The sequence below is a fragment of the Serinus canaria genome, chromosome 5, assembly GCF_022539315.1.
Source record: "Serinus canaria isolate serCan28SL12 chromosome 5, serCan2020, whole genome shotgun sequence".
NCBI lineage: Eukaryota > Metazoa > Chordata > Aves > Passeriformes > Fringillidae > Serinus > Serinus canaria.
The window spans coordinates 25,947,869-25,975,502 of record NC_066319.1 but is presented as its reverse complement, the minus strand read 5'-3'; the positions used below and the strand labels follow the sequence as shown (position 1 = coordinate 25,975,502).

Below are 27,634 nucleotides of genomic sequence, written 5' to 3'. Positions count from 1 at the left end.
TTTCTTTAAGTTGTGTCTTTAAGCAAAGAACACAGACTCCCTAAAAGCAATTATAGCTATAAAAAGGCTTTTGCATGCATAATGGTCTGTTTGGATGCCCATGGCCAAAGTCCTGGTCCCTGGCTGCTGCCAGCACCTCCCCACAAGGTACTGCACGTTGACAGCTCACCTGTGGGCAAGAGCATTGTGGACTCCTCAAAAAAGTGATGAGGATGCTTAAAAGTGTAAAACATTTATTCAGTGCCTATAACCTTGAAGGGAAAATCACTTTTCAGTCTTCATTTCCCTCTAACAATAAGTGCAGAGACCCATCCTTCTGCAGTGCCAGAGGCAGGGTCCTTGGTGCAGGTGTGCAGCCCGCGCTGTGCTCCGGGCAGAGGAGGAGGAAGAGGAGGAGGAGCTGGGATTGCTCAGGTGGTGGTGGCGGGGTGAGGCTGCGCTGAGTCAGGCACTCACACACCTGCCTGCCGGCTCCTGGCCGCTTAAAGCACAGGAGCTGCCTGCCTGGGACTCCTTCAGACTCACCCACTAGCACCTTTCACTCCTGGCTCAGACGGGCAAGCACCACCATGGGGCTGTTCTACAGCAAGAGCCAGGTAAGAAAAGGCAAGAGGAGACTCTGCAATGGGCTGAGAAGGCTGCCCTTGGGGGCAGAGGGCACCTGCTCCAGGAGGGGATGTTTCACCTCTTGGATCTTCAGCTCTGAGAATTATCCTGAGCAAAGCAGGGCTTCCTTCTGACTGGGTTTTGTGATTACTTTGTGCTTTGGCCTTCAGGAATGCAAAAACCTTATTGATGTACCTATTTACTATTTTGAAAATTCCCAATTAATTAAAAAAATACCTTTTTGCTTCCACCCAACTGGGCTAGGCACTGGGGAAAAATGAGTTATCACTAATGTCAATGAATGCATAGGGAAAGTAAGGAAACTTACTTATGTGAAATATTAAATATAGCTCTCTTAAAAATGTGGCAGTTTTGGGGCATAAGGGAATGAATGGCAAAGTATTGTTATATACTCATCTATGTATTTGCTGCAGTGATACTCCCTGCTCTTTAGGTAGTGTGCTGGTTCCTCACAGGTTTGTTAAGTGTCTTTTGGTAACCACTTTTAGGTTTAGGTGGTTTCCCAAAATAATAAAAAGGCTTGGGTTGGAAGGAATCTTAAAAATCATCTAGCTCCAACCTCAGCCCCAGGGGGAGGGATAGGATATCACCCATTATCCCAGGTTGCTCAAGGCCCCATCCAACCTGGCCTTGAACACTTCCAGGGATGGGGCACCCACAACTCCTCTGGGCAAAGCGTTCCAGTGCCTCAGCACCTCTGAGTTAAAGGATTTCTTTCTGATATCTGATCAAAATATCTTTTTTGGTTTAAAACCATTCCTTCTCATCCTATAACTATCTATGTAAAAAGTCGCTCTCCCTCTTGTTCATAAGCCCCCTTTAAGTACCGAAAGCTGCAAATATTTCCTTTGATACATCCCTCAGAGCTTTGCTTAAGGGAAGTTTGAGTGAACTGAATTATTCAGAGAAGTAATTAACTACAGAGTTGTGCCTTTCACTCACTCCTCCTGAGAAGTTTGGGATAGGTCTCTGGAAGGCCCTTTTCAGGCCCTCACTTTTTAAAATGTCTCTATATCAGACATAAGAATGTAATTATGTAGCTATAAATCAACTGATGAGCAGCGTCATTGCACCATGATATCGTTACTAATTCCTGCCCTGCTAGATTGTTTGCTGGTTGTTGTGAAATATAATGGATATATATGACATCCTGTGAATTTTCTCAGACCAAGATGTGTGTCAGCTGTATTAATAACACAGCAAGGTTCTTTATCACACCTTTCTATGAGATTGGGCTCTAAGAGTCAGATACCTCAAGCTGAAGGTTTACCACGAGTGTGCTCAGAAGGGACAATGGAGGACGTCAGAGGTCTGGTCTGAGGTCACACCTGGCTACAAACCTGCTGGGAAGAAATCAATGCAAAATAAGGAACCTCAGTTCAGAAATGTTTTTGTTGTTTGGAACTGAAACACTAATTCAGTTCTATCTCAGGTTATACTTCTGTATTTCCTTTTTGCGTTCTCATCCCATGCATTTTGTGTGCTTTTCAACAGACAGAACCATCTCCATGCAACTTGCTCACTGTAAAAATCATACAGATGAAAAATGCCAGGAAAGCAGACTTGTGTGAGTATCTTGGCTATACCCCTGAAGCATCCTCATGCTTGTGAAACTACTCTGAATATATCAAGTGTCACAAACACTAGAGACTATATTTAAAAGGAGAGAGATAGAAGACGTGTGATCTTAGTATGCTGAAAATGAGGCAACACAATTAGAAGACATTGTTTTTCCTATATCTTTGTCCATTTAACACCAAAGTCTAGCCACCAGTTGTAATGCAGAACATTTTATTCACAGGAAAGATTGCAATAAGAACTTTCTTTCCATGGTTCCTTCTTACAGAAACGTCCACCCTGTGTAATCCTGGGCCTATCAAAGAATATTTGATGTGAGCTCAGAACTGCACACTTGGCACCTCTTATGGATTATCAAATTTCATTCAGCAATAGGCATGGCTCACAGTTAGCTTTTTCTATTCTTAAAAACTTTTACAAACTGCCCAGGAATTATGGTTATGCAAATATTTATTAATGGTCCCTATATATCTGAACTGTGAAACGTTAGAAAAAATGGCTTGAATGACAACCACCTCCTCCTGTCTGAGAAGAGGGCTGATTGTCTTGCATCTGTCCACTTATACACACAGGAAGGTCTGAATGCAGAAAGTTTCTATATGAGCAGGATCAACCTAAAGTTGTTCCCTTAAAAAGATCCAGGCCAAGATGGTTTTGTGCCTTTCCAACATTATTTGCTTCAAGTCCTGCAACAGTTTGTATAGAGACCAAAGGTACTCTGATTTTTAGTGAAGAGCACTAAGATGCTTTGTTGTTGATGAATGTATGGGGAAGAAGAATCCATATGAACCTTCTCACTAGACTACTTCTACAGCATGGAAAGCATATTTGAAGCTCAGTCTGGAGAGGAATTCCTTCCTACAGCTAAAACCTATTTGAATGTACAAACATGCACACTGAGCTGAAAGGTGTGGAAAAACTGCAACCCTCCGATATCTCCCTTAGATAATTATGTTCTATTAAAAGGTCTGCATGACAATGAGCTTACCAAAATTCCTCTCTTCCTTTTTCTCATCTAGATAAATGATTTTCATTTGCATCTTTAGGCTGTTTTTTTTCCTGAATGAAGTTTATTGTGTTTTGATGCTGTCATATTCAATATTAGAAGGTTTCTAGGGCACGGGACAGGTAGTGAAACGCTCAGCCTTTTCTGCTTCCCAGTCCAAGCCTTGTCTCACCACCCCATAGAGTTTTCTAATGAAGAAGTTTGTGTGAAGGAGGTGATTTTGGAGGGGAAAAATTTTGCACAAAACCCGCGGACACACACTTGCAAAAGGTGAATGCTTCAGTTGTTGTGGATGTTCATTGTGTAGGAGGAGAAAATCATATCAGTCAGGGGGCAATGCCTTGCTTATATATTTAAATGCTGAATCTAGTTTTGACTGACAGATGCTTAATTCCATTAACATTTAATTTTACTGAGTGTGAAAATTTTCAGCTGTATTTTTCAGAAAGATTTGCATTTAAACTCTTTGTGGACATATTTTTCTTTGCAGCCAGACTTATGGAAGTCACAGAGTCCAATGAGAGGCTCTTTATAATATAAAATAAACCTATATTTCAAAAGTTTAAATGAATTAATTTAACCTCTGCTTAGCTTTTCTGACAATGTAAAAGCTAAAGCAAATTGAATGTCTATAACTTTATAGGACTTCCACTGAGAAGCAGCAAAATGGGAGTCTTGAGATAAAAAAATGCAAAAAAAATTTGCTGGTTTGTGTAAAACCAGGGGAGTACATTTGAGTTGATTCAGTCATCTTTACAGTTCTCTAGAGACTAGCTGGACACAGGCTAACAAACTCAGGGGCACATATCCTCCATCACCAGTAAAGTGGACTTCTGTGTAGGACCATTTTATTAACACTTTTTCTCATTCTTCCTTTTCTCAGCCCGGTTTTTTTACTTTCTCATTCTTGCAAAATTTTATAGATAGAGAAAGATTACAAGTGTCACCTACTTTTGTTCAGCTTACTGACTTTTGACATTTTAAATTGGCTTCTTCTCTCTCTTGCCAATTGTGCCTAACCTTGCACTAGGTTTCTGTAGAGTTGTCAGATTACTTTGTTTAATACTCATCTAGTGCTAAAAAGGTCTCCCAACCTGGTGCTGCAGGTTAATTTTATTATTGGTCTATCTGCTCTGTTTTCCAGGTAATAGAAATGGGAAAATTAATCCAGAACAAGAGAATCTTAAAACCTCACTACCATTCTTATGGAATAGATAGTAAAAGACCTTTAATAGGAGTTTGGTGCATAAGAGAGTATTTTTAACTAGGACAATTTAAAGGATTTCCTTCTGCTTTTTAACCTCCAAATCCCACTGATCCCTCAGTGTGTAATTTATAACACAAATTTCCCTTTGTGTATTAATGCATATCTGATGCCATTAATAACACATGTGAATTTAGTGCCATGTTTGTGTTCTTCATGTTCCCCTTTCTCACTGAGCACACCCACAAGTTCATCAGGCCCATTGGGCCTCCTGATATTCCTGGACCTGTGATTGCTTGCCAGTTCCCAGATTTGGGTGTGTCCTCCACAAGCATCCTGATTCCCTAATCGGGTAAGGCTTGGATGTGCACGAATCCAACCCACCCTTAAATACACAGCCGTGTCTCCTGAGATTTTGCAGGTTTCAAGATCAGCTGCTCACCTTGGGCAACCACCATAGCTCTGGGACAAACAGAAGGACATGGCATTTACAGCACGTGGTTCAGCTTGGGAGTTCCCCACGGCAGGAGATCACGAATGCCAAAGTTTGTGCAGATTGCAGGCAGAGTCTGGACAAGTTCATAGAAGGAAAAAGCTCATCCAGTTAAAGCAGGCTCAGGAAGTCTCTGTATCTTAAATTGTATGGACTGAGAGAGCAGTAAATGATGTTTTCCTTCTTATACTCTCTTTAGACACCCATTTATAAATGTGAGGCATGATGCCCATCCTTGATAAGACCAAAGGTCCTTCCCAAAGAAAAGTGGGCAATGGGGCTAAAAACAAAGATGCTGCAGAGAAATTAAGTCTTTAAGGGGAGTTAACAAATGGAAAAGCAAGGAAACAAAGTGTTAAGGGTTAAACAATGTGAAAGTAGGCTACTGCATAGGGATACAAAGTTCAGCAATTTTAAACCATCATTCTCTGCTTCCTGAAAATGCCCAAGACCCCTGAGTAGACATTGAATGTGGGCCCTTGGCTAAATGGACCTTGACCAGTATAGAGTTAAAAATATTCTTCATTATTTTCTTATTAAGAAAACTATATTTTTTCTAAGCTTTTATAGTTTTTTATTTTACCCACACTTTTTAATTTTGGAAACTTGAAGTTTTGGATTTCTTTTATATAAGACAAATTTGGGTACTATATTTTATAAAACAATTTAGTATATTTTATATTTTCAACAAAATTTTTTACAGAATTGCAGTAACAATTCTGCCACATATGAGATCAATTCATGTGAAAGTCCCTTAATATCCAGGAAACAAATATAATCAGTGAAATACATTATTGTTTGAGGAACTGTGTTCAACCAAGATATTTATTGCAGGAACATGCAGACTTCCTCTGGTGTTCTGTTCTTGCACTGTTGTTATTGTTTCATTGTTATTTATTACTTACTTCACCGTTTAAGCAGTTGCAGCTACACACCAGCAGCCTATTGTTCTAGGTGCTGCATGAAATATGATTATAAAATCAGAGGATGTGGACTGATAAAGACAAACAAGGAAGGTTGTTTAGCAACATCTCAACAAAGGAGTGTTATAAGGAGGGATGTAAATAAGATTACATAAATACAGTTTTAGGGATACTTGTAGGGTGCTCCACCCAGAGTTAAGGGGAGGGTAAGAGAAAGTGTAAAAGCTTTTTCTTGAACTTTACCTATTAGAAGATGAATACTGAATGCTCCCTGGGGACAGGAACTGATCTTGGACAGAATGAATTCTGATAGTCTGCCTGTAAATTGCCTTCTGGAAGGCCACAGAAGCAGCCCATGTTCTTATTTAAAAGATAGTATCAAAAGCTTCAATGCCATAAATTATCTAGTATTTTGCCCTCCAGCAGACAACAATGCTGACTTGTCCCCCTGCCCTCAGCCAGATACTCAGCTATGAAGTGGGAGAAAAAGAAGAAAAATGCTCCTCTCAATTGATGTTGATAGCTTATATTTTGTGACTTGACTGGATCCAAGTGCAGGGAGACCAGGTCAAGGAGATGCTCTGAGCAAACAGGGTTTGAGACCACATTCTTGGTTCAGGTCCTTTTAGCACAATCAGAAAAAACTATACCTTAAGTATCATGAAAGAATCTACCTGCCAGAAACAGTGAGGAGCTAAAGGCAGTCCATGAGGAGAAGGATGCTTGAGGCTTCTGCCCAGATTACAAGCGGGCTGAAGCTTGCAGCTGTTAACATCAAAAAAGGAGATGTAATTAAAAAGAAAACGTTTGGCTGAGCCCTGCTTAAATTTGAGATTTCAGCTCGAGCCAGATGTGTGGGTGTCCTGCTGTTTGGGTTGCAGCATGGGGCTGTGGCTATGGTGTTTTTTAGCATGGGTCATGCTGTTGTAATGCTTCCTACACACAATTAAGATCCAGTCCTGCCTGCTATTATCCTGGAAGATAATTAGGCACTTAGTGTAATAACTGGACGAGGAGACTGTGCTTTCATAAATACCTGCTGCCACACCTGCTTTTGGCCGGATATTGCCCCACAGGAATACCACGGCTGCCATCCCAAGCATGTTTGACAGCTGTTAATGTGTCATGGTGGAGGGGAGGGACCCAAGAGGTCACTGGTGTGATGCTGTGCTGTGTGCATCCTGTGAGAGCCCAGTTCTGTAGTTATGTGTTGGTTAGGCTGACGTACAGGGTGGTGGGGGTTTGCTCACACGTGGCTGGCAGTGTCAGCCTTGTGTGTGTGCACACAAAGGCAGAGGGATATTGCAGAGAGACCCACCAGGCAGGGCACAGGATAGGCTGTGGAGTGCCATCTCTCACACACCTGCTTATACCTGGAGGCGGTCAGGCAGAACACCAGCCTGAGGTGCCCAAGATGTGTAAAAAAGGTTCCTGGGTGCTGTAAATGCTTCCCTCTTAACAGCTGGAAAATAACTTACAAACAAGAGGTAATTAGGTAACAGAGGACGCTTCTGAAGTGCAAAGGGCATCACCAACCGCATTTTGCAGATGGGAAGAGGGAACACATTTGTTTAGTGGCTGTCAGAAATCTCCCAGAGAAAGTCAGAGATTAAATAAGAAGTCAGGGCTGTGCTGTCTGACAGGTGGTTATTTCTCCAAGGTGGATGATACAGTGCAGTAGCAGACAGTGACCACTTACAAACAAAAAATAATTGATGGAGTTTCAAAATACTATTGTGTTCTTTGCAGCAGATGCAGTCAGAGCATGTGTTACTAATTGGGAAAAGTCAATGAAATAAACTGTGGTTCACCCATAGACTTACCCATTTGGATCCTTCTGATCCTTCTCCTAGTGGTGACAGCAATCTGTGCTAATACGGGTCAGGGCTTCCCAAGAGCCAAAAAAGATTTTTGTAGAGACATTTCCTTATGCACACAGAATTTTGAGAGCTGTTAGGATTGTTGGAAGCTCAGCTGATTTCTATGTGTTTTGATGTTTTTTTAGAAATCATATATCTTAATCTATATGAAAACTGTTTCATCAGTCAAAGTTACTCTTCTTTCATTCAGAGTTACTAGAAAAGATGACTTAAGCCTCAGAGAAATCAGGGGCAAAAAAAGAGGCTGATTTTGTTAATTCGTGAGTTACATATGGGGACTCTATAACGGGTCAAGTAAATTATTTTGCTTTTCCCAAAGTCAAGTCTGCCAGTAAAACGTGGTGTGACAAGAGTTAGGCCTATTCAGATACTGTTCAGATGCAGGTGTGTCTGCTATGTGGTGGCAGCAGTGCTTGAGTATGTGGTATCACAAAAAGAGGAAATATAATTCTACTAATGGGATTGGCATTTATGGCAATGCTCCCCATGCTCTCTTTGGCACTTGTGTAGGTTGTCGTCCCTAACTAAGAGATCGTGTTCTGTAGGCTGACCATCCCTGACTTTTGAGTGTGGGGCCACAAGATCGTTAATCTAATGATTCATGCTTGCTTTTTTATTTCCTAATAATGATGACAAATGTATTTGCCGGTAGATTATTCTGACCTCCGAATGAAAGTGCTTGTTGGTGATGCAAGCCCTGCAGACTGCTGCTAACCACTCCTTCCTACTAAAAGCTCCTATGAGAAGTTCAGGTGGGAAGCCACACTTTACAAGTGGCCACTTCAGCTGAGAAAGGAAAATAAAAACACTAGAGCTGCCCTCCCTACATCTGGAGACATTAAAATTAATAGGTGAACTTTATGACCTGTACACATCTCGAATGGAAACAGCAGAGCAATGCAATTTTGTGCAAAGAAGCAATGTCAGCTCGCTCTGGGTTGGGAAGAGCAGACAAGCTTGCTTCCACCTGTACATGAAGTGTTGCAAATACCTTTGCCACTCTGGCTGAGGCACTGAGATGCAGGTGAAAATAGTGACATTAAGTAATACCTTTTTTAATACAGTTTATTGCTGAAAACTCTGCCCCAGTACAGCTGCTTCTCAAAGCAAATGGCACCTATCAAACTGTTCAACATTTCAATGCTTTTTTCCTAATCTTCTTCACAGAAGATTAAATTCAATAATTTCATCCCTGCAGGCGAATAATCTTCTTTTCTTGAAATTTTTTTCTTTATATTTTCTTGAAAAACTGTTGCTGAATGTTTCCTTTTTTAACTTCCATAAGGGAAGAAAGCAGACTGAAATCAGGTGCCTTGGTAGAAGATGTTCCTTCTGTGACAGAAATTTGGCTTCATGTGAACCTTGAATGCTTGCTCTTGCCTCCTCTGCATTGGCAGCCAGAGGAAAGAATGGATGGTTAGAAAGTAGACAAGACAGAGCTTACAGCCAGACCTCCTCTAGACATATAAAGGCATGTTTATGCTTACCTGTGGAAGTCCAGTGGGTAGGAGCTGGGCTCTGTCCATGTGCAGCCCCTGTCACAGCTGCTAATGTCTACGGTGGCCAGCCCTGTGAGGCTGCTCTGTGTGTGCCCCTATGGGTATGGATGGCTCTTCAGCTACACAACTGGGTATTTTGAATGTTTATTTTTTTCCCCCAGGACTTGTAAAAAAGTCCTTCTCAAGAAGAACACTGGCAGGCTTTCACAGTAGTAAAGCAAGCTGGTTGTCTGGCAGCAGCTTGATGGTACCTTAGCTAGTGCCAGGCCTGAATTCTATGTATTGCTTTGTGTACAGAGCTTAAAAATGCCCACCTTACAGGGGACTAGATTGTTGTATTGGTCCATTGCTTTTCTGCTTTCCCTGTCTTCAACAGTAAGTCAGTCTGATTGCTATGTGAGCCTGAGCCTGCCAACAGCTTCAGTGCAGCATTTCCGCACCAAGACAGTCCAGAACAGCAAGAACCCGACGTGGAACGAGACCTTCCACTTCACCATTCAGAGCCAGGTTAAGGTAAGACTGCAGACACCTCCAACAGCTCTTCTTAAGAGATATCAAGCATACCAAATAGTCCTTCAACTCTGCAGGTCTTTCTGAGATCCCTTGTGAAGTATTCACATTCTCTTACTGTACTTATTTAGATTTTGATGGTTTGATAAGACTGTATCTGCCTGCGTAGTCAATAGAGTACACAGAGAGTAACTGCAATATTTCTATTTTTTTCATTCTTTCCCAAGGTTCTTATGCTAAAATGAAATATCATATTTATTTTCTTTTTCCCCAGAACATTCTGGAGCTTAAAGTTTGTGACGAGGACAAAGTAACTGAAGATGACCATCTCCTCACTGTTTTCTTTGATGTTTCCAAAATCCAGCTTGGAGAAAACATTCAGCTAAGTTTCCAGCTGAATCCAAAGGTATGGATAAAATTCAAGGACAAAGCAAAGAGGGTGTGGTCAGGTGAGAATATGCTTGTGTGGAGAACACGCCAAGAGGGAGCAGGGGGGAGCAGCCACCAAGAGGCCCTGAAGTGTGGATTCCATTTGTCCTGCAAGGCCTTCACTTGGAGTCTGCTAAATTAGTGGATAAGATGCTAGGAGTATATGATACTAAAAGTATAACAGACACAACATGAAGACAATTAGGTCTGTGGCATGTGAAGCAACAAAAGGTTTCTAGAGACCCCTGAAGGGCACAGATTCCTGCAGGGTATCTCTCTCCACAGGGGACCAAGCTGTGGTGACAGCCTTACTTTTCTTTTGCAGGGAAAAGAGGAACTGGAGGTTGAATTCACAATGGAGAGCAGGTGTGTAAGATGGAATAGCTGGAGGTGTAAGATGGAAACACAAGGGTACTGCTACAAATCAGTTCACACTTGCAGCCCCCTAACACTGCCAGGATCTGAATAGAACAGAAGGTAACTTTGGGTAGGGTGTTTAATGAAGAAAGAATGCATGATGGTGCATGATATGCATGTACCTACACTGGGCATCCAGACACACAGAGAAGCAAGCACAGGTGCTAGTGGGAACACAGAGATATCCCTGATGGCAGCTGCTCATCAAGCTGAAAGGCACATTCTACATAGGAGGAAATTTTAAGTTTCCCCTCTTGTTCTTTAATTCTTGCTCTCTCATAATAAGTTTTTTCTGTGTTTCATTGCTGACTGTACAGTCAATGGAAAGAATAAGCATGTAGGTCAGTCTTTATGCTGCTGATTTTTAAGGCAAATGGTAATTTCCCCCCCTTTTTTATAGCATGTTGGATGAATTCAGCAACTTTTTAGCTCTGATTCTACAGTTTGAATTGAACAATTTTGGGCAACAGTGTGTGATTATGCCATCACTGTGTAAATTGTCCTCAGTGTGTCAGAAAACTATCCTCTCTAATACAGTGAGGAACTTCTCTGTTTGGTGGATGTCCACAAATGTTGCAAAATTCAGACTCTAACCTCTGAGAGGCAAACTGGATTGCAGAGGCACCTGGATGCAGGTGGAATTTCTGATTCTGTTTATCTGCGCTGCCTGTCCAAAGATGGACTTTAAAAGATAATGAAATAATGCTTAAAGAAGAGTCAGAAAAAGAGAAAAATAAGAATGTGCTGGTTTTGAATTGATTATTTTCCATTTTGTCTTTCAGTCCAGATCCTCCTGAAAACATTATCACTAATGGAGTTCTAGTGGTAATTTTTATTTTGTAATCCTTTTCCCTTCTGTATGGGAATGCCTGTTGCAAAGCTGGTGTTAAAGGTACCAGGCCAACGTGGTGGCATGGAGGCACTGACCAGGACCAACACACAGAGCCCAAAGCTGGTGTTGGCATTGGCTGTCCCATGTTGTCCCAGCTAGTGACTCGTGCTGGGAGGGGTTATAGTGATAAAGACTGAGCTGCTGCCAGTGCTCACCTCTGCCTAAACTGAGCTGGGCTCAGGGGTATGATATCCCTCCCTCTGCCCAGGGAGAGCTGGGCACTCTGTTTGGAGAGCCTTCTTCTGCAGCTCATCCTCCCCAAGGCCATTGCAGGGCTGCTCTTGCCGGCAGAGTGAGCAGATCCCTTCTCTTTCCTCATCTCTGTGCATTATTTCCCATGGGGAAGTCCAATCCCACCTCCCTAGACCTGCTAGTGGGTTTACAGGATGGCACCACCTCTCCCCTGAGGCGTGTGCCCCAAGGCCTGGTGAGCAGGTGCCAATGGGCTGGATGAGGTGGAGCTCTGCAGACAGTGAATGCCTTTGTCTCTTGCCCCGCTGTCTCTTACAGTCCCGCGAGGTTTCCTGTTTGGACGTGCAGGTGAACGACGGGAGGCTGAGGAAGGACGCTATGGGTGAGCCTTTCACTGAGTTACAGAGCAAATCAGGTTGCCACGGATGGCAGAAGCACTCCGTGTTTCACACTTGAGCATGCTGGTTTTAAAATTATTTAGGATGCAAGACAAAATCTCACTGATGCCAATGGCCTGTGGAGGTGATTGAAGTTGATCAAAAATATACAGATTATTCCTGAATTTGGTGACATGAGCATGTGGTCTAATTCCCCCACAAAATATTTTCCTATGCAGTGACATCTTGCCAGATATTTACAATTTTCCAACACAGTTGTGCAAGGAATTGAGGTTTTTTCGATCCTAAACTTGAAGCTAACTCCTGGGACGCAGTAATGGACAGAATGAGAATCTGGCCTCTTTTACCACCTAACTTCATAGAATATCTTTAGGTATAACAATATAAGACATGCCACTGGGTGAAACACAAGACGCAGTATATTAACAAAGATATTTACTGAAAACTTAAAGCAGTGTATCACTGCTATGTCAAGCCCACACTTGTGGAACTGTGTGCCTCCTACGCAATTTTTAAAGTATCTTCTTCTGACATCTCATGATGACCCCAATCCAGCACGCTGCTTAAGCACCTGGATGATCCAGTTGAGCTCAGAGAAAAAGTTTGCTCAGAGAAAAAGATGTGACTGAAAACATTTAAGTGAGGTAATTCTTTTGAAGGCTGACTATATACTGTGGAGTGTGTAGGTTTACAGAATGTATTTCACCTTAAACCTTGTGGGTTGATATCTTTCTACATAAAGGCCATTTTTTATTACTTCAACAGACATATCAGATGCTTTTTGCATGAAAGGAAAAAAACACTAGACATTATTTAAGTGCTAGAAATATTTCAAAAGAAATATTACAGGTTGAAGGAAAGAGAAAAGTGATAGAGGGACTGAGATTTAACTGATACCAAAAAACCTGCGGTCCAATAAAAAAAACAAACATGTTTCTTCCAAAAGTCCAAAATTTTCAAAGTATTTCAGCGGTAAGAGGGTAAGTAATACTCAAACATTATTCTGGTGTAATAATGAGGTATTTTGCACATTTCAGGCTTTCAGAAGAGAGTGTCCCCCCAAACTCTTATTGGCTGTGCATCATTACCTAATGAACAGAGCCATAGTCTCTGCTATCACGTAAATATCAAAGTGCAGTGGTGCTATAGCAACAGTCACTATATGACACGTTCTGTACACCATCTCTAAAACTGAAACCCCCAGATAAATCAGTCTATTTATTCTTCCTACAATTTGGATGTCAAATTGATGTTGTTACTTTAGGAAAACATATATTCCATTACTGTGCAAACAAATTATCCACTATTTTTGAAGAGCTTAAGTTTGAACACCTTTGCTTCAGAGAGGAAGTTTGCATTAACTGTGGACGGGTCGTACGAAGGAACGCAGACGCACACGCTGAGCTCCTGCCTGTGCCCGACGTCCCCGGCCAGGTTCCACTACATCAAGTACAACCAGTCATCGCTCACCGTGGCTCTGCCGCGGCGCAGACGGCTCAGCAGGGTACGTGAGGGCCACCAACATGTAGCTCTTTCACTGGGGACCTCCAAGACCCGAGTGTGTGTGCTGGGAATTGGTTAGTGCATGTATGTGAGACAGGAGAGACTGCTTTCACCTTGTTTCTCTTATTTTTTCTTCTTTTTTTTTCTTCTTTTTTTTTTTTTTTTGGTAGAATCGGTAACTTGTTTATTTCTTGTCTTACCCTTTCTTTTCAGTCTATATCAAGTCAAAATGAAAGGGATATGAACGAATCTGTGACTCTACCTCTGAACTCGCTTCCTATACAAGAGAAGATAGCAATAGGAGAGGTGAGAACAAGTCTTTCTTAACAGCCCAACACCATGTAGTTGGGTGGATGATTAGTCCTAGAGCTCAGTGATTCAGTTCTTGTCAGACACAAAGCAGGCTGTGGTGTAAGGTGTGAATGACAGTTGCTCTGCAATAGTTACTTTTTCTTCTGTTATGTAGGGGATCCAGGCATGCCCTGTGAAACCCTGTTCTGAGTTTGAACTAACTTCCTCAGGACATGTCTAATATGTACGTTTATCAATGTACACCCTAGCAGTATGGCAATTAGGACTTATATTTGCAAAGTGAATGCCTGGAGTAGAAGATAAAATAGAGATCATCCATATGTGTATGGTTCAGATGCCCAGCTTTCAACAACCTTCCCAAATAATGAATGTTAAACTATGAGAAGCTGAAGGGCCCTAAGCCCGCCCAGCTTGGGTGAATGGCTTACTTTTATTCAACCCAGACTGTGCTGGAACTTGTGAAGGTCTCTCACAGTCCAGACCATTGCTGGCCAAATTCTCCAGCCACATTGCTGAATTCAAAGATAGTGAAACTCAGGCTTTAGATGGAGCAGGGGAGGGAGGTGCAGGAGCAACAACCTGAGCATGCTTACACTGTTTGTATTGTGATTTGCAGGACAGGACAATTGACTTGTACACAAAGGCAAGTGAATGGTAAGTCAGTCTCCAGCAAGACCTGATCCTGTAACTGGGTGGCATCTGTTCCTACACAGGAGCAGATTGTTTGAAAGCAGGGGTTGATGCAGGCTCAGATGGGAGCTGATGTGTGAGTTCATCATGGGTTGTAGGCTTTTATTTGTGAGGTTCTCCTTTTTAATTGATGGCAAATTAAATCATGGGTCCCTTGTCCTCCAAATTTCCAAGCTGCTAGTGCATCTCAGCAATAGGTCTTGATTTGCATGCCCTATCATGCCCAGAGATGGAGAAAGCAGCTCCACAAAGAAATCACATTTCTGAATTATACAAACAAAATAACTCCAAGGCATGGTAGCTGTTTCTCTAATATTACAGCTGCAGTGCCTGTTTACAGTGGTTATCTAGTTACAGGATGCATGGCAGCAGTACTGAAACTTGAAAAATTAATTATTTCAGCAAATAAAACCAGAAGTCTGTAGTAGATACCATAATGGACAGTGTGTTGTGATTTGCTCTGCCTTCCTATTTGCATTCTCATTTTCTGCTACAGCAATTGGCAGAGGCCTGCCTGTGGTGCTGTTTTTTCCCATCTATGATATTATACTGTCCACAAACTGGTCTGTAAACTCACACAAATGCAGCTGGAGTTGTCCACAGTGACTTATAATACAATACCTGTGCCCTGGTCTCAGGACTCAGGGTCTGTGTTTCAGACCAAGAAACCTCGATGCCCGCCTGGGGTTTGACCTCTGCACAGATGAACAGAATTTCCTGCAAAACCGAAAGAAGGTAGTTGCTGCTGCGCTAAAGGATGTTCTTCATTTGGAGGAAGATCTGCAAGAGCATGAGGTAACTAGTTAAAGGGATTTTGGGGGATTTTTCTCTCTTCTTTCCCTCAAGCCTGGAGATGAGGGAGGAATTTTTAACCTCCGTCTGGATAAGCAGTGAGGATTGTTAATATCAGCTCATCCTCCAGGGCACTTTGCCACAGTGGGATCTCAGCTGGAGAGTTCAACTGTCTGTTTAGATGAGCAAAATCTGGGTTTCCACTCAGCTTACAAGTGAATTATTTGAAAGCATTTCAAATCAATAGTTTCTTAAAAATCCTCTCTGAAGTGCCAAGACCTAGTTTATTCCACAGGAATGTACAGTGTAGAGAAATGTTGCTTTATCTCTTAATTTATGTGTTTTATCTTACTACTGTCTGGATGCTTTTGCATTTCTGTAATCTTTTGACATTATTTGTGCCTTAATGCCACTCTTTCATCTATGCTTTCTGCTCTGTTTTTGGTGTCCACCAGGTGCCTATAGTGGCTGTGACCACAGCAGGGTGTGGTATAAGAGCACTCACTGCCATGTATGGCAGCATTTTGGGTCTCCAGAAGTTGCGTGTTCTGGATTGTATTTCATACATCAGTGGTTCATCTGGCACAACATGGTGAGGAGTCATTTTGATACTGTTGTTTGGATCTTGCTGTGTTAAGAAAAGCCTATGTTCTGTCTCGGTTTCAGAAAGGGTAAAGGTGACTGAGTTATTGCTTCCATCTTTGGGCCAGGAGTGTCAAGGTCACCTATGAAAGGATTATTGTGCATCGTGACATAACCCTAACCAAAAGAGGAGACTTTATTGGAAGTGTAAACATCCTTAATCCCATGGAAAATGATCTTTAATTGTTTTTACTGTTTTACAGAAACAGCATTGACAGCTATTGTGTTGTGTCTCAGATTAAGTGACTTTTGACTGGTTGCCTTTAGACTTTAATTTCTGCTCAAAGTAAACTCAGAGAGAAGAGTAACTAAAAGATAAAATGACATTTATCCAAAACTCTACAAGGTGTATTCTCTGAGTTTCAAAAGCATCTTGTCAATTTCTCCCTGCATTCCATTATGTTTCCTGTCTGCAGGACAATGACAAAGCTATATGAAGATGCTGACTGGTCACGAAAGGATCTTGGGGAAGTAATTATTGAAGCACGGAAGCAAGCAGCCAAGTGCAAGATGGGGGCTTTTTGCTTGAAAAGTCTGAGGAATTATTACAGAGAGCTGAGCCAAAGGACCCAAGCAGGACATAAAACATCTTTTATTGATCTGTGGGGGCTCATGATTGAAGCCATGTTAAATGATGGGGTAATGTCTATACATCTTTCTTCTCGTAAAGTTGTTGACTTAATATTTACAACCATTGCAAGAAACTAGAGCCCCAGGAAGAGACACTGGTCAGTACCACTGTACTTGGTGCATAGGCAGAGCCCCACTTACTTACATTAATGACTTGGAGACAGAGTGTATGTCTACACTGGAGCCTGAAGTGCGATTGAATGTACCAGAAATGCTCAGACTCGCTCTAAAGTAAGCAGAATGCTGATTAACACTACTGCTGTGCAAGACATTTTTAAGGTTCTCAGGTGTTTTTTATGGCTCCATGCTTTTTTATCTCTCCACTGCTGCAATATTTGTACAAGCTGCGCTCTTAACTTGAATGTACTGCAGATATACCCATTATGTCCAGCAGTTTGTGACTTAGTGATAAAAAAGTATATATACCCAGAGCTAGTGAGATGTATTAGCTACAGTGGGTGCTTTTCAGCTAGTTTGAATTTGATCTCCCAGGATCTTCAATTTCTAATTTTATTGTAATGCCGCAAGCAAAAATTTTCCAAACTTTCTCCAGACTGATTATAGCTAGAAAAAAAGCTATTTTATTTCAAAATTCTGTTAACATGTTTCACAGGTTTACTTTTTGTCTAGATGAAACAGATAAAATCAAATATTCTCATTTCATATCATATTCCATAGTGTTTCCAGCCTCAGTGCTACATAGCAAAATTTGCTAGAATTTAACTTGGCTGAAGTATACTCAAAACCTCCATTTCCTGTATAATCTGTTAGTATTGGACAGCTCAAGGACTTTTCCTCTGTGGATTTTAACTTTCAATACAGTATTTAAAAAAAGAAATCTTGATTAGAAGGGTCATTAACATGCTGCCTTGAAGAACTCTTATCATTAACAGATGAAGTATATGATAACAGCTGAATTACCCATATATGCAGTATATTCTGACTTACATTTAACCATACAAAGCTAGAACAGAATGAGAAGTGATTCCCTGCTGTCATTGTATACTGAAAGCTGAACTTGGCCAGTTATCTTAACAGAAATTCCTGCTTTCTTGTCCTCTGTTATTCAAGCACATGGAAGTAACTTTAGGAGCAAATTCAGGAAAATGATGTCTTTGTCTTTATAAGCTGATGTTTTTAAGGAGGTGATTATAAGCTAACTCTTTGGGCTTTTTTTTTAAATCCAGAAAAGCCACCACAGACTTTCTGATCAACGTCAGGCAGTGAACCAAGGTCAGAACCCACTGCCCATCTACCTTGCCCTAAATGTCAAGGACAAAGTTGCCACCAAGGATTTCAGAGGTAATGTTTCAGTTATGAGAAAAAGCTATATTTTCATCCAGGGAGATACACTGCAGGGATACCAAAAGTAATGATGAATTGTTTTAAATTCTCACTCCAAGCCCAGAGAAGCAGTGCTCAGAAATGTAAAGAGTAACTGGGCAGCACATGACACATATCAAGTTCAGTATTTTTTAAGATCTCTTGGCATGTGATTGTGTATTTTCAGGTATTAACTTCAGACTAATAACACAACATAATTCTGTGACAAAGTCTTAGAAATTATATGAATTCTTCAACAAAGGGATTCACTAGAGCTTTAAGTTTGCTGAGTATATGTTCTGGTCCATGCCGGGAGCTGTATGACCTTTAAAGTCCCTTCCCATCCAAACTATTCTGTTACTCTGTTTCTTATAGCTGGCTAAAGGCAATAGAAGTCAATGTGAGTTCTAGTCCACCTTCCACGAGAAAACTTTTACTCACTAACTAAAAAGAAGAATTTGAATTTTCTCCAGCCCTGACATAGTTCTTTCACAAACCTGGGGACAGTGTGATAGCTGGTTCAGCAGTGGCTGTTGGCAGGGTTTGCTCAGGACACAATTTGAGTCAGTTTTCTTGTAAGAGCCAATGTCTGAGAGGCTTTTCCAAACGTGGCAGCGGGGCTGTTTCTATAGTGGAGCTAACCTGGGTGCATGTGTTGGCAGAGTGGGTGGAGTTCACGCCCTACGAGGTGGGCTTCCTGAAGTACGGCGCCTTCATTCGCGCGGAGGATTTTGGCAGCGAGTTCTTCATGGGCCGCTTGATGAAGAAACTCCCTGAGTCACGAATCTGCTTCATGCAAGGTAACTCACCAGCCTGGGGCAGTGACAAGATTTTAATAGAAATATCAATGATTCAGGAGCTTGTCCCCAGAAACCTGCTGTGAGCACGAGGCAGCAGAGGCACTGGGTGAGTCAGCTGACAGGCTCCCCAGGGAAGTGGTCACAGCACCAAGCCTGCCTGAGCTCAACAAGAGTTTGGACAGTGTTCTCAGGCACAGGGTGTGATTCTTGAGGTTGTCCTAGGCAGGGCCAGGAGGATCCTTGCAGATCTCTTCCAACTCAGGATATTCTATGATTCCGCATTTCCTGAGACTCATTCGATTGCCCTTGCCAGCAAATGTGGTTTTATCATTTGGTCTAAGAGAAAAATAAACTAAAATGGGAAAGAAGTTGTCATGTAACTTTGTGAGGGCTTTTGAGGCATCATCATTTCCTGAAGCTTGCAAAAACTTTTCAAAGTTGAAAATCTACGATACTCTCTAGAAGCCAAATAATATGTTGAAAAGAAATCAGTGGGGTGAAAAAGAGGAGAATCAGAGAAGGAGCTGTCTGAAAAATATTTCTTTATGAAAGGAGAAAGGAAATGAAAATAGGAACATGAAAATTGAATTTAAAAAAAATTTCCAGGTAAAACATGGTGAGAGGGAAAAGACTTGAACTTTTTTTCTGAAATAAGTTTGCCTAAATAAGTTTGCATTTGGAGTCTACCACTGAAACAGATGTCTGAACTTATGCAAAAAATGGATAGAATTAAGAGCAAGTCAGAGAAGAGCTGGGAAAGGAGCAGAAGGCAGTTTTAAAAGAACTTGTGTTCTCATCTGCATTGCTTATTATACCTCTTCCACTTTGTAGGAATGTGGAGTAGTATCTTCTCCAAAAATCTCTTGGATGCCTGGCATACAGCTGACAGTTCAGAAGACTTCTGGCATAGGTGGACCCAAGACAAAGTGACTGAAATAGGTAAACCAAAATACTTTCCTCCAGACCCCTCTGATAGGGTAACTGCACTCACATTTCCCATATTTTGAGCTTTTATGTCATTCTGTTTCTCTCAGTCTCTGGGTATGTGACATACCAGAAAAATGAAATTATTTGGTTTTACTGAATAGTCAGTGCTTTGCTTAAATAGTGAGACTGTGACAAGAAGGAAAGGCACCATCAGACAGGCCTTGATATAAAGGAGATAGGGATGGGCATGTGTGGTGGTCTCTAAAGTGTTGTCCTTAAAAGGCTGGGAAAGAAATACTTGTGGCAAAGCCTCATGTCATCCTATTTGTTAGCCAGACAGAAGCTTGATTGTTTGTTTCAATGTCTCCTTGCCCTGCACAGCACATCCCTCCCTCAAAATCTGACTAAATTGAAAGACTTAGTAGACATCAAACAAGGTCAATGTGGTGGAGCTCTTACAGCAGCTGAGAGAAGCAGCTCCATGCTGAAAGACCATTCCTTGGAAATACTCATGAAGCATCTTCATAACAAAATTCAAGCACAGCCAGTGAATAGACTTGGGCCACATTTCTGTGGATTATGTTATCATAAAAACCCCCAAAGTCTTATGAGTTTATATAAACAATTTGCAAGTTTTGTTGAATTCAGGTGTCCACAACTGAACCAAATAGAACAATCTAGCTTTTTAATAGTAAAAATACTTAGTTTGAAAGTAAAATGCTAAAATTTTTCCATGCTTTTCAAAATAACCTTTAAATTTAATATTTAACCTACATGGAATCTAAAAGCAGTAATCCCTTAAAATGTATTAATAAAATTATTTTCCCTCTTTGTTGTTTGCTTGGAAAAGTGAATTACTTCAGTGTGTACCAATATCACACTGTTTTATGAGAAAAATATTCTTTTCATCATGTGTAACCAACCAGAGTTTAGAAAACACAAGTTTATATTTTTGTCACGAAGTTAACTGGAACTCACAGCAGATCACAGGGAAAATAATGCAATGCTGAGCTGTGAACACACGATTACAGAAGACCCACAGACCCTTTTTCCTCTTTGTGTCCTGCCTCTGCTTAGTTATGGCTATGGTTGAGTTTCATGCCATTTCTGCTGTGTGTCTCCAGAGGAGCAGCCAGACCTGCCCGAGAAGCCGTATGAGATGGCCACGTGCGTTTTCACTCCCACGAGCGGCCTCTCCACGACGCTCCGGGACATGCTGACGGATCGCCCCGCTGTCTCCAAGTACCACAACTTCCTCAGGGGCTTCCAGATGCACAACGAGTACATCCAGCATGAACACTTCACAAAATGGAAAGGTGTGGGGGCTGTCCCGCCTACATATCTCACTGGGGCAGGCACAGGGGCTGGGAGTTAGTGAGGGATGTTTGCATGCCCTGAAGAGAACCGAGTGGGTTTTGTGGTTACCTGTTAGTGCTCCCTGAGAGGAGGGAGAATGAAGGAACTACTCACTCCTTTCACTTTCAGTAACACAATTGTTCAATTATTTAGTCGTTGGGTACTCAAAGTCCTCGGGAATAAATATTCCTAGGATGGGGCTCTGCATATAAGGGAACATCGGTGTAGGTTTCAGTGCAGTTCATGGGTTTAGAAACACAACAAAATGTGAATGGAGAGGCTGAAGGAGCTTTAGCATTGCTGCATGCTGCCTACTCTAAAGCAAAGGGAAAATACTGGATGGGAGGGAAGCTCACCTTCCTTTTGCCTTCTAACTTGACAGATGTCATTTTGCACTTTGCTAATAGCTCTGAATCTTCTGCTCTTTAGACACTTTGCTAGACGCCTCTCCCAATGACCTGAGAGGCAACTCGGAACACCTGGAGCTGGTGGATGCAGCTTTCTTCTTTGAAACCAGTTACCCACCCCTTATGAGACCAGAGAGGAAAGTGGATGTCATCATACACTTAAATTACACAGGTGGATCACAGATATTGGTGAGATGTCTCAAAACTGACTTTCTTTCACAACGGCATTTGCTTTGCTTTCCACTACTTTCAAACAAGTGTCTGTGAAACATGGAACTCAGTGGAATTTAGTAACATGCTGTTTTCAAACCTTGGAAAAAGAATGAAAATTTCTAGAGAGGAAAATGTGTTTACTTTTCTCAAATTACTTTTTAAATATCACAAAGTTTTTCACCAGTGGAATACCAACAGGCTAAGTGAAGTTAAGAAAGACTAGCTGCAATGTTTATTAAAGTCTTATATATAATATTTAACATCACAAATATAAATGGGAAACTTTTGTGATTCAAGTGCTGAATTTAATCTGCATTTTGCTTATAAATGCACTAATTTGTTTTTTTTTCTTTTTTATTTTAATGTTGGTTTTCTAGAAAGAGCAGCCTAGTGAGTAATGGGTTTCTACATCCCTATTTTTATCTTTTAATAAATACATTTTTTCTCCCTAAATAGTGGACTTGAAGTGAGGTATCAATTGCATTTACTGCTCTTGCAGGTATCTAATTTGTTTAAGATAGTTATATACATTTTGAAAGCAGTATTTAGTATTTAACCACAAAGTTCAGTGGTTAATGTTCTGTCAGTTTTTCAAGTGGAAGACATTTCAATGGTGCAATTACACACGAAAAATACTTGTCTTTGTACTGCAGTGGAAATGATAATATCTTCAACTCTATTTATTTATTGTAGTCTGAAATCTTTTGGAAATACTTAATTCAAAATGAAGTGGTACTTTTTTGTTAGATATTTTAACAAAGTTGGTCACCACAAAAGGGCTTTCTGACGAACGTTTTTACTGCTATATTTTGAGGTCTAGAGCATGTTATTTGAAAATCTCATGTTATTTCTAAAATTCAAAGTTATAGATATGGGTTGATTGGTCTTAAAACCCTGCTAAAGTTTACTGAGGTCAACTCACAAGTTATCCTGCCATATAAACAGATAATGGGACTGGGAATCCTACTGTCTTAGACTGCAAATGTAGTTTTGCTTAGAGCCACATTTTTTCTCACTCAGTTCTCATTTAATTAATGGTGTATAAAGTGATTTGAATTTATCTGTTCCTACATCATATTCTCATTATAGAGATGTGCCTTACTACAGGTTTAAACTCTCTTTGCCATCTTGATATTAGGTGTTTTACTGGGAGACTGTTTCCAAGTGGTTCCTCAGGCAACTGAAAAAGCAGTCCTTAGGGCAGGTGTCCATGTTATTTCTGCTGTCTGACTCTCAGTCTGTTTTGTGCAACTTTGCATGAACTGCTGGGCTTTGGCAGCAGTCTGATCTTTGCTATTTTTTCTGTTCCTTGTGCTGCTGCTGTCCTTGACCAGCCTCTGGAGCAGGCTTGCAAATACTTTGCAGAGCAGGAAATTCCATTTCCCTGCATTGGACTGACAGAGGATGAGAAGAACCTGAAAGAGTGCTACATGTTCGATGGTGCAGACACCCCAGGAGCTCCTCTGCTGCTTTATTTTCCATTAGTGAACGACACTTTTCAAAGCTATGTAGCACCTGGTAAGTTAACAGTACCCAGGGAACTCTATTGACTCAAGGAACATTCCCACTCCCTGGATGTTTTTCCCTCAACCCAATAGAGCTTCCCTTTGTTTGCTTGTTCAAAGTAGTGAATAGATTGCAAAATGGGATGATTGAAACTGTTTGCAAAATCTGGTGAAGTCTTGTGCATGTTTTTATTTGTGTCTTGGTGCAATTCAGGGAACAGAAGAAATGCGTTCCTCAAGTAGAGGAATGGAAACTAATCTCCTCTTGTAATTTCTGAGAGTTTACTTTAGTGAATAGAACAAAGTATATTTTTCAAATTATGTGTGGTTTTATGACACTCAGATCTAGGTGAGAGTCACAGTATAGAGGGGTTCTGTGAAGGGCCACTGTACCTTCTATTTAGGCCATTTAATATGCTGATTCAATATGCTGGAATATCAAAGCAATCGTCCATCAATTGTCCTTCTGGATTAGTATTTGAGATGGAGACTTTGCTTTTAAGATGATTTCCAAGCCAAGGAAAATTCTGCTTCCTCTTGTCCTGTATATCTCTGTTCCTTTCAGTTCGTGTTGTACCAAAGAACCTGTCTGGCTGGCCTTGACCTCACAGAATGATGTGCCAAGAGCTGGCCAGTAGATGGTGCTGATTGCAATGGAAATGACACTTGTTTATTCCAGGAGGCTTTGTTCAGAAGCAGCTTTCTCAGAGATTGTAGCACCACACTTATCTTCATAGTAATTGCAGCTATGACCTCTCCAAATTATTACTGACCTATCAAAGTATGATATTTCTCTGGGACTATACAAACACATTCCTTTTTTTCCCTTGACAGGCATGTCACGTACTGCTGCTGAAATGGAACAGGGCAAGGTTGATATCTCCAGTTTCTCCTCTCCATACTCAACCAGGGAGGTCTCGCTGAAAGCAGAAGATTTCAACAAGCTTCTGAAGCTGGCTAATTACAACATAATGAACAACGAGAACATGATTCTTCAGGCCTTGCGCACGGCTGTGGCACGGAAGAAACAAGCCCTGAGCCAGCCAGCCCCACAGGCACAGCCCTCTGCTTGAACAGCATTTCCCTGTCCCTTACTAAGCATTTACAGCATACATGGGATAAATACTTCACCATTCTTGACAGGGGCCATAGCTTTCTAAGTAACCTTCTCAATCTTATCCAGAATTGTGGTATTAAACTCAGCAGTTGCTGTTGTTAATACCATCTCACTGTGATGTTTTAGAGATGAAGATTCAGCTGTGTGTGATAGGGAAAAAGCATTAGCTCTCCTTGTCTGCAATCTCTTATGGTCTTGGTGGCTAGTTGTTAATATTTTTTCATATGCAAAATATTTTGGCATTTTATTGGGACTATTGGTAGCAAAACCATAAAGCCCCCTTCAGACACCAAAGGTGGCTGCCATGCAGTATCAACTTAAAACATTTTACTTAGTTTTTATAACCTGAATGAAATGGTCTTCTACCTTTAAAGAGTTTTGTTTCCCAGGTGCTTCTTTTTGTTCATGGATTGTCATGAAAAAAATATTTTATGAAGGATGTTTGATTTTTCAAATCTGTGTTGGACAACAGAGATATGGATCAGTGGCCATTTAGGTCTTCAATCATCTATTCTTATCAATTAAATCAAACTTAGAAATTTGATTTGAAGGACTATTGCTATTTCCTCTCACAACCAACTGTGTCCTGTCCCAGATCACACATGTGTTCTGCAGTTATCTCCCTGAAATGCAATTTTGCTTTAGCATCATCTGGAACTTGTTCAGTATAGTGTATTGAGCTATTGTGAAATCAGAGAGCATGTGAAGGGGATTGCAGGATGTATGGTAGTTGAACACTGGAGATAATGCAGTAAGATACCAATTTTCTGTTCACTGCATCACGGTGTATCCCATACTTAAACACATTAAGGCCAAGAAAGGTCCAGCAGAGACAGACGAGGAGCTTCTGTTATCAGTGAATCCTTCCTTAGAGGTTACTGGAGAGAGAGAGAACTATTCTTTTCTAGATCTGGAGCTGGTTAAGAAGTTGGTTTTTACTGGTCTTACATAAAGAAGCATTGTGAAAGAAAGGCAGATGCTGCCATCCAAGAGTTTGTCAAGGGTCAGCCAAGATGAGCCTTACAGGAGTCCCTCAGAGCCTAAACAAGTAGACAAGAGCTATAGAAGAGTATCTTCTTTCCACAAATTTTCCAACAAGGCACATGGATAATGTCTGCCTTATATTCTAAAATCCTGCTCACTGTTTTATTTGAGCAGCCACTCATGAGCTCACACTAAGGTACCTGAACTGTCAAAACAGGTATCATGACTGACTCCTTAATGCCTGCCAGGGAGGATAGCATTTTATTTGTCAAAGTCCTCCCATGACTGCAATGGCCTGGGCATTCCACCAGCTTTGTAAGTTCTGCAGGCTCCGAGGAACTCTGGTGCAACCTTAATTCTCAACTGTTGTTCCTTGTTTTTTCAGGATTAGATACTGTGTGCTTGATTTTGCCCGTTAACTTTTTCATAGTAGTGGTGAGCACCTGCTCCTTCCTGGTTTTACCAGGCTCATACTGGTGGGGAAACACGTATTCCTGAGACAATGGAAGCAGCTCTCTGGAGATGTCCTGTACAGCCTGCTTCACCTTTTGTGTGTCCCATCTCAGAATCTGTGGGCACGCTAAAATCTCAGATGATCTGAAGGACACCAGAAGAGGTGGCTGCTCAGCCCCTGGTGTGGTGTCTCATATGTTCACACCTGTTTTGTCCCAAGTGCCACTTCTGGCACTACAACTAGATTTTCGTCAAGCAGAGGAACTTGGCAGCCACTGTCTGGGATGGATTCTCTCCAGCTCCATGCCCTGCAGCACTTCCTGCAGAGGAAATTCCTGCAGGAGAACCCTTGGGTAGGAGAGCTGACAGAGGCCTAGAGATTGGCCCATCGTTTTCCCTCCTGGTACTGAGCTGAGCTAGTGAACACATTTTTTGTGGGTAAAACACCTATTTTTGTATACTTTTGTTATTAATTTTTCTGCTGTTACTGTGTATTTCTTATCCCACTGTTTTTTGCTTTCAGTAAATTGTTATTTCAACCCATAAGCCTCTCCTTTTGTCCCTCCCTTACGGGATGGGAGGGAGGAGAGGGGTGGCTCATTTTGGGTTTAATTTCTGGCAGGTGTTGCAGCAGCACGGGGTGGTGCAGTCACTCCCTGCCTCAGCTGAACAGGGCTGTGCTGTGTTAGCTCTGCAGGGCCGGGGTCCTGCACCAGAGGGGGGCCGATGTCAGAAGCTTCCAGAAGCTTCCCCCATCTCCAGCAGAGTCAATGCCAGGTGGCTCCAAGACTCACCCTCCTCTGGCCAGGGCCGAGCCCATCTCAGCAGTTGTACTGCCTCCAGGATGATGTGTTTAAAAAGGGGAAAAAGCCCTGTGCAGCATCCATTGCAGTGGGAGAGAGGAGTGAGAGCATGAGAGAAGCAGACTGCAGGTGTGAAGGTCAGTGAAGGTGCTCTGGACCGTGGAGCCGAGATTCCCCTGATGCCTGTGCTAAACAATTGCTAAATAACTATTTAACTGGCTGTTCAATGGCCATGGTGAGGCAGGCTGTCCCTCTCAACCCATGGTGGAGCAGATATTCACCTGCAATCCCTGGAGAGCCCCACATGGAGCACGTGGATGCCTGAAGGAGGATGAGACACTGTGGGAAGCCTGGGAAGGAGCAGGACCTGGCAGGTCCTGTGGGCCATGGAAAAAGGAGTGCACACTGGAGCAGGTTTGTAGGCAGGGACCCACGCTGGAGGGGTGGGACTGCACCCCAATGGAAAGGACCCACACTGGAGCAGTTTGTGATGAACTGCTGCCTCTGGAAGGACTCAGGCTGGAGAAGTTCATGGAGGACTGCTTTCTGTGGAAGAGACCCCACACTGGAGAGAGTGAAGCTACTGGGGTGGAGGAGCTACTGAATATCAGGAGTAAAATAAAACCCAAGAAGAAGGGAGGGGTGGGGAAAAGGTGTCTTATGATTTAAGTTTTATTTCTGATTATCCCATTCTGATTTGATTTGTAATAAATTAGGCTGATTTCCCCAAGCTGAGTCTGTTTTGCCTTGATGATAATTGTTGAGTGATCTCCCCCTGTGCTTAACTCAATCCATTTGCCTTTCCTTAAGTTTTCCCTCCCCTGTCCAGCTGAAAAGGATGGGGTGCATGATAAAGTGACCTTGGTGGGCACCTGCTATCCAGCCAAGATCTAACCACAACAGCTTCTCAGTGTTGCTTGGTTATGTTTTGTTGAGGGTTTGGAGGTTTTTTTGGTAGTGGCATTTTTGGGGTTTTTGTGGATTTTTTTTTTTTTTTGGGGGGGGTAGGGGAAGAGTTTACCTAAGGAGAAAACATATTTTTCCATGGTCTGGGTATTAACAGGTACTCCTGCTCTCTCATTATCTTCATGTTCTTCCTCTGGACTTGTTTCAACCAGTCCATATTTTT

General features: G+C 41.7%; 2 protein-coding genes across 2 annotated transcripts in view; one reads left to right on the top strand and one right to left on the bottom strand.

The window, feature by feature from the left end:
* Nucleotides 1–27,634, bottom strand: part of MAPKBP1 (mitogen-activated protein kinase binding protein 1) — a 529,170-nt gene that overhangs the window by 66,855 nt on the left and 434,681 nt on the right. The gene's annotated exons all lie outside the window — the stretch shown is intronic.
* LOC103826648 (cytosolic phospholipase A2 epsilon-like) lies at nt 439–26,248 on the top strand. The gene is made up of 20 exons (XM_009102051.4): nt 439–596; nt 2,122–2,194; nt 9,587–9,723; nt 9,995–10,126; nt 10,475–10,515; nt 11,349–11,391; nt 11,969–12,032; nt 13,392–13,552; nt 13,765–13,857; nt 14,480–14,517; nt 15,192–15,348; nt 15,801–15,937; nt 16,404–16,626; nt 17,805–17,919; nt 18,603–18,740; nt 19,572–19,679; nt 20,792–20,983; nt 21,453–21,619; nt 22,978–23,161; nt 23,983–26,248. Exons 1-20 carry the CDS (start codon nt 570–572, stop codon nt 24,219–24,221), a joined length of 2,469 nt encoding a protein of 822 aa, XP_009100299.1. The 5' UTR covers nt 439–569; the 3' UTR covers nt 24,222–26,248.